Source organism: Centrocercus urophasianus, unplaced genomic scaffold (assembly GCF_019232065.1).
Source record: "Centrocercus urophasianus isolate 14NV4802_14NV808 unplaced genomic scaffold, USGS_Curo_1.0 seq_17, whole genome shotgun sequence".
In the NCBI taxonomy this organism is placed as follows: domain Eukaryota; kingdom Metazoa; phylum Chordata; class Aves; order Galliformes; family Phasianidae; genus Centrocercus; species Centrocercus urophasianus.
Window position 1 is genome coordinate 3,888,529 of NW_024884722.1, and position 7,318 is coordinate 3,895,846.

At 57.2% G+C, this 7,318-nt stretch overlaps 1 protein-coding gene across 1 annotated transcript; it reads right to left on the bottom strand.

The window, feature by feature from the left end:
* Positions 1–455: 455 nt before the first annotated feature.
* On the bottom strand, positions 456–2,192 carry HMX2 (H6 family homeobox 2). Its single transcript, XM_042818692.1, has 2 exons — positions 1,916–2,192; positions 456–997 (listed from the first exon to the last, which is right to left on the bottom strand). Exons 1-2 carry the CDS (start codon positions 2,190–2,192, stop codon positions 456–458), a joined length of 819 nt encoding a protein of 272 aa, XP_042674626.1.
* Positions 2,193–7,318: the final 5,126 nt, after the last annotated feature.

A 7,318-nucleotide genomic window follows, 5' to 3' on the forward strand; every position in this document is an offset into this window, starting at 1 on the left:
CCCCTCTCCCATGCCCATCCCACAGCACGAAACCCATCCTGCACCCACTTCCCAGCCATGCAAACACGCGGTGGTGGTGGCAGATTTACAAACGAGGCTTAAAACGTTTTATTTCCTTTAAAAATATGTACAGATCTGAAATAGCTCTTTTTTTTTTTTTTCTTTTTTTTTTTTAATTAATTTTCCTTTCAAGTGGCAGGATAACGCTGGGCGGGGGGAAGGGGAGCCCCGACCTCACCCCTCCCACCCCCATCAGTTCCAAACCTTTCCGGACGGCCCCTGGAAACGGCCCCGAACCCGAGTCGGAGCCGAATCCCCGGACCCGATGCCTCGGAGCCGGAGCAGAACCCCCAGAACCGAATCCCGAAGTCCCGGGCCCGAAGCTCCGCAGGCGGTGCCGGAGCCGAAGCCCGGAGGCGCGGCCGCTCCCAGCCCCGACGGGGCGGGCGGGGCTCTCAGTACTCGATCTTATTGTAGAGATTGTAGAGCGGTAAGGCCGAGAGGTTGCTGCCGGGGTAGTAGAGAGGAGCGGGGAAGGCGATGGAACGCGGCACCGGCACCCGCAGGAGGGAATTGTCTCTGAACACCAGCGGCATCCCCACCAGAGTCTGAGCTGAAGCGTGGGCCATGTTGGCAGCCTCCAGCTCTGCCGAGAGCTGTCGCTTCCACTTGTTGCGGCGGTTCTGAAACCACGTCTTCACCTGGGTCTCGGTGAGCTGCAGGCTGGAGGCCAGGCAGGCCCGCTCCGAACTGCTCAGGTATCGCTTCATGTCGAAGGTGGATTCCAGCTGGTACACCTGGCTGCGGCTGAACACCGTGCGCGTCTTCTTTTTGGCGGCCCCGGCCTGCCGGTCCCCGCCGTCGCGTTGCCTGTCCCCGTAAGAGGGAGAGGATCCCAGCGGCTTCTCCTTGTCCTCCTTAAAGTCCTGCGGGGAGGCCGAGAGGAAGGGGGGCCGTTCCGCTCCGCCCGCAGCGGCTCCGCTGCCCTTGGTGCTGCCTGCAACACAGCCACAGCGCGGGTCGCACCGGCAGCCACCGACGGCGCGGCCCCGACGGCTCCGGGGAGACGGGAGAGGAGAAAAAGCGGCAGGAAACGGCAGCGAGGGTGGGAGAAACTTCTGATATGAGCGGTTGTGCATCAGGAGTTGGTGTGTGATGGAGAGAGGGCTGGATGGTCGAGTGGATAGATGGAAGGATGGACAGGTGGATGGAGAGGTGGAAAAATGGATGGACAAGGTGAATGGATAGATGGATGTGCAGGAGGACAAATGGATGGACGAAATGGATAGCACCCGAAGAATAGCATGAAGCTTCGTTGGGAAAGGCCAGGTTGGCTTTTAGGGAAAAGATTTTGCCCCAGAGTGTGATGGGCATGGAACAGCCCCCTACGGCTCCTACAGCCCCGAGAGTGGTGAGACACCTCTCTCAGACACAGGAATTGAGTTTTGGGGGGTCCCGCTTGGAGCCGGGGGTTGGATACCATGATCTTTAAGGGTCCTTCCCTTAAAGCTCGGGATATTCCCCGATTCTGTGATTTCACGATGATTCTGTGATATGTCACAGCGAAGGCACCTGAGCACCGGGCTCAATGCTGCTTTCCTGCCCGACACGAGCCGGCGCATTTTGCTTTGCAGCACCGCATTTCACACGCCGTTTCATCAGAACTAATGCTAAAAATAAACATCTTTCTCTCCCTCAGCGGAGCGTTGTAAAGAAGCAGGAGATAAGGGAACGTTCGTTATCACTCCAAACTCGCCCCTTCGCCAGGGCGAGAACGAACCCTGCTGAGGTGGGAAAAGGAAAGAAAAACCAAAGCCGCCCCGTTTTTCCAGCAGATCCATCCCCCCTCCAGCCATGGCCGGCTCACACCCGGCAGCCCCGAGGCGCGGCCGCGCCGTCGCGCAGCGCTACTCACCGAGACGGGCGAAGCCGAGGGGCTGCTGCTTACGGCACGGCTCGGCGGGGCCGTGGGCTTCGGGGCAGAAGCAGCCGCGGTGTTTCCAGCTCTCGTTCGGTTCCTCTTCGTCCGAGGAAAGGGAGAGGTTCCGACCTCGCGGGGGCCACGGGGCCGCCTTAGGGCCCGCTTCTCGGGGGCCGTCGGCGCTGCCGCTGCCCAGGATGGACTGAATGGTGAAGGTGGAGCCGGGAACAGCGGGCGGGCAGCACTTGCTCTGCTCTTCCTTGCTGCTCATCCTGGGTTCATAAGAAAGCAGAGGGGGAAAGCTCTCGCTTTAGAGGAGCCGAGGGGTGCGGGGACGGGGGGGGAAGGGAGCAGGGCTGCCGGGGGGTTTGTTTTGGGGGTGCTTTCGGCGTGCCGCTGCCGGTTCTCCCCGCGCCTGCCCAGGCGGACTGCATGCTCCTTCCCTCGCGTCCCTATTGATCTGCGGGCGGCGGGCGGCGGGGCTTCATTTGCATGGAGGTGGCCTTCGCCGCGCCAATCACGGTGGCGGCGGTGGAAAGTTTGGGCAGCGGCTGGGTCCGGGGGTTGGGAGGGGGTTGGGGGGGTCCCGGGAGGCGGCGGGGCCGGGGGTATCCCGAGTGCTGTGGGGCTGCCCCGACCCCACGGCTGCGCTGCCTCCGCCTCGGGGGGCGGTGTGGACGTGGGGTCGGGATGGACGGGAGGTGCTGGGACAACGCGTCTTGGTGAGGGGACGGGGGGAGGAGGGGGGGGGTTACCCTTTTGTTTGTGGGAGAAATGGGGGGAAAAAAATAAATAAATCGATGTTACGGTTTGATGCCGAGCTGGGAAAAATCCTCCTGCGATGAATAGGAACCGGTAACGAACGCTTCAGGGAAAGGAAATGCTATTTCCTATCGGGGAGGCCCGGCCGAAGCCGAGCCCCGACGGCTGCCCGGGGCGGGGCGGTGTTGGGATGGGGCCCTTCGGCTCCCCCTTTCCTCACCCTCCCCCCGCCCCCCCCCCCTCGACCCCGGGCCCCTCCGCGGACACATATCCCAAAAATCAAATCAGGGAATGCAAAGAATAGGATGGAAATATACAAATCAATAGAGACAAATGTCAAGACGTTTTAAAATGACATTTTCATTAACTCCGAGTCACCATATTATGGCTGGTATATTGAATAAAGTACTTATAATATAATTAGGCATAGCGAGATGACGACTGTTACCCAGACCAGCGGCATAATCTTTAACTACTTAACTACTTGATAGACTCATTAATGGACTAATTGATTAGGAAAAGTGTTCCAGCTCCTCCTCTCCCTGCGAGGGGCAGGTGCTGTCCTGTTTTACCACATTAACCTTTTCAGTGCTTTTCAACGGGGTCGCGACACATTACAAATGGTCAGCTTTAATCATGATGTCAGCTCATTAACCCGGAAAGACCCCTCACTGAAATACAATTTAAGAAATCGTCCTTCATCCCGCTTTGCCTTCCCGGCCCCTCGCACAGCCGGGACCCTGTTCTGCCGTCGGGGAAAGCGAAGGACGGCACCCGGGGGCTGCCCGAGTTCCAAGCCGGGGTAGAGAGAGGCAGGGAGGAAATGGAGCTGGAGCCGCCCCGATGGCAATCGACGTGACAACGCTGTGCTGCCTGCGGGTGGATGCGGATGGGCCGGGGTGGGGGGATGCTGGACAGGGAGAGGGGTGAGGAAGGTGGAAATCATGGGGGAGTGGGGGATTTAGGGGATCTGGGGGCAGAAGGGAGGGAGAAGGGAGAAAGAAAGGGAGAAGGGGGAAGAGGGAAAGGGAGAAGGGGAGGGAGGGGAAGGGAAGGGAAGGGGAGCACCAGCAACCTGTGTGCCGAGCCAAACCAAACCAAACCGAACCGAACCAAACCGGGCCGGGCCAATATGTGCCGGGCCGCGCTCCGACGCCGCTCCCAAGGGGGAATGAATCAGCTCCGACGCCCACCAGCACCCGACGGAACGAACAGTCACGGGGCAGCCCGGCCCAACCCGCCTCCCGCCGCCCCTCGACGGATGGGGCCGCGCTATCCCCCCTCCCCCTCCCCCCCCCGCCCCCCGCCCGCGCCGTCGGGGCAAATGTGATCAACCGGCACGGCGAGATCAACTTTGAAAGGCAGAGCGAACGCTTAAAGTTTAGATCTCCAGATTATTACAATGCTCGGTATTAAAGTGGCCCTGAGCAAGCTTTCAAAAGGAGCCTAATAAAAATTGATCTGCCCTGCTTCTGCAGCGCTTGGAAAATAGGCTCGTAGAGCGGCCGTAATATCGGGAGAAGGCTCCCTCCGAAATGACAGATGAAGTCATAAACAAGTTTGATCTCGGAATCAAGCTTCGATAAATATTAAACACGGTCCCCTTTCCACGTGTGGATTATGATATATGGCGCGTCCAAACTTTAAAATAAGGAAATACCAGAGAAAATGATCTCGATAAATTTTCTAAGTATAAACGTTGATTATGTTTCGATTTTCATTCAAAAGCCTCTGCCGCTCGTTTTTTGGCGCAAATGACATCTCGCAATGGGCTTTTGGGGAAAAGGGCTCCTGTTTGAGAAAGAGAGCCCTAGAGGTGTACAATTTATGTAATCTGCAGCTGGAAAATGAATTGTGTAATTTATTGGAAAACAGAAAGTCGCGAAGATTGGATCAGCATAGCCTATCCGAGGGCCCCTATCCATCAAGTTCCAATTAACAACCTAACCAGAGAGCTTTAATGTGTTTCCAATCTAGTGGCCTGATAGACTCATCAATTCCTCGGGGAGAAATTAAGAAAATCGACCGCCCCTTGGCGTTGTAGTGTCATTCCTTTCTGCAACTATATGTCAAATTAAAAACACAATTAAAATTTAAACTGTTTCAATCAGAGGGTGCCCTGCAACCTATGTTTCACTTAATAGAACTTTGATGAAAATCTGATGGTTCCACTCCATCATGAAAGCGAATAGAGCCGAGGAGTGCGAGAGATCCTTTCTATTTATTGAAAACGCGGGGCCCGGCGGGCTCCAGGTGAGCGCACGGCGAGATCGGGGCTCTGCCCGGCGATGCGGGCACGCGGACGGGGCGGGCAGAGCGGAGCGGACGGGGACGGAGCGCTGCCGGTTCCCGTGCCCCCACCTGGGGACGTCGGAACGGGATGGGGAGGTGCTGCGCGGGGCAGGGCTGCGCACCTTCCCCATCGATTCCCACGCGAATCCCTCAGCGGGGCTCAACGCGAGGATGCGGCTCCTCGAAGCTGCCCTGCGTCGCTCTTTCCCCGCTTTTCCTTATGTAAGAGTTCTTTTGCCGCACGCTTTTGAAACGTTTCCAAGCTCCAAAGCTCTCTCTGGGGCCCGGACTGAGCTCCGGGAATCCCTCGAAGGTACGGGAGAGGCGCAAGGTCACCGACAGCACCCAAAGAGCGCAGGAACAATAGATTCATTGGAAACGATATTTTACAGACGTGCCGCGATCAATAGAGACCGCAGCATTGCGCCGTGCCAATCTGTTAATGCTCCTAATGGTCTCCTCGTCCCGTTTGCGCGCTACGCGGAGTCGATGGAGCAAAGCGATTATTGCAGAGACACTCTCGGCATATTTGGGAAGGGAGGGAGAGGGGAAAAAAAAAAAAAGAAAAGTAGAAAAAAAAAGAAAATTATCCCCAACCCCACGCGTTTATTGCGCTGTCGGACAGCGGGATTTTCCCACGGAGCGAAAGAATCGCATCTGCGCAGCGCATGCAGCGGAATTCGGAAACCTTCGGAGAAAGGAGGAGGGAAAAAAAAAAGAGGGGGGGGGGGGTGGAAAAGCAAAAAACCTCCGTTACCGATTACCGACCTCCCGGAGGTGCTCGGAAGAAGCGGAGCGCCGCCCCGCCCGGTCCTTGCGCAGCCCGCGGGAGGCAAAAGTCGTCTGATCCCCAAAATGCGGCTCTCGGGAAGTTTATATCCCGCCCCGCGCTGTTTGCAGTACACAGCCAGCCGCTATTTACTACCAAATAAAAGAAATACATGGGTGTTTGTAGCGCAAACACGGCACCGCTCGGCGCGGAGAGCTCTGTGCGGACAAAGGCGCAGAGCTGCGGAGCGGAGCGCGGCCGCTGCAGCGCAGAGAATGGAGGAGAAGTTCGGTAGCACCGCACCGACCCCCCCCCCCCCCCCCCCCCCCCCAACACACCCCTTCCTCCCCCCTCCCTCCCCCCGCCTTGTTCGGTCTCTCAAAAGGTGTTTTTTTCGCCGCCCCGAAGGGTTTCTCGCAGCCGTCGGTGTGCCCGAAGGGAGAGGTGACAGAGCTCCACGGTTGGGTGCGGGGACACCTGGGGAGGTGTGGGGGTCTGAGGGAAAGAGCGGCCCCAAAAGGGCTCTGCCAAAGGGAAAAGTGTCCCGGCTGCAACGCTGTCCCGACTCTGTCGCCGCTCACAGCCCCGCAGCGATGTTTCCCTTCGCCCACAGCCCATCGTCTGCTGTCAGAGGAGGAGAGGGGTGGAAAAGCTGAGCTCTCGCTTTACATTTACTTTTCTTTGCCTTCATTCTTTTTTTCTTTTTCTTTTAGATTTTCGTTTCCCCCTCTCCCATTCTTCCCCTTTTATTCCCTTTTCCCTCTTCTTCTTTCCATTTATATTTTCTTTTCTTTTCCTTCTCTCCCTTTTCTTTTGTATCTTCTTTTCCTTCCCTCCCTTTTCTGTTGTATTTTTTCTTTTCCTTCGACTCTTCTCCCTTTACATTTTCTTCTTTTTCTTTCTTTTCCCTTTCCCCTCCCCATCCTTGTTGGCCCCCCCCCCTTCCCCCCGCCCCTTAAGAACCACGGCCCGACCCCAGCGGAGCTCACAATGCGGAGTAGCCGCTCTCGCACCCCCCTCACTCAGGGATGGCCGGGGCAGTCCGGAGTCGTTCGCTGCTCCCCGACCACAAATAAGCGACAGCTTTCCCCCGCCGCTCGATAACATCGCTCTATCGCGTATAAAATGGAAAAAGATGTATTTGCAATCACAACAATATTTTTAATGAGCTGCAAACGACTTGTCCCAAAGTTAGCAGTGCAAACACAAAAGGCATCACTCTGTTTGCAGGAGACACAGCGAGAGCCGTATTTTGGCTCCGACCCTCTGTTTGTGTTCCGTTTACGACCCATCGCATCAGGTTTGGATCCCAAACGAAAGAAAGGCGCGGAGCTCTCCGCCCGTAGAACGGAGTTTTATTTTGATTCCTTCGCCCCCCGCTCCCGCCCTGGGCACTATAAACACATCGGGTGAGGCAGATCTGAACGGAGAGGGGAGCGATTTGTGCCGCAAATAACCGTGCGGTGTGTGCGTATGTGTGATGGGGGGGGGGGGGGCACCCCGAGGGCAACAGCGAGGGGGGGCCCGCAGGGGAGAGGTGCGGCATCCAGCAAGGAGTGCCCCCCCCAAACGGC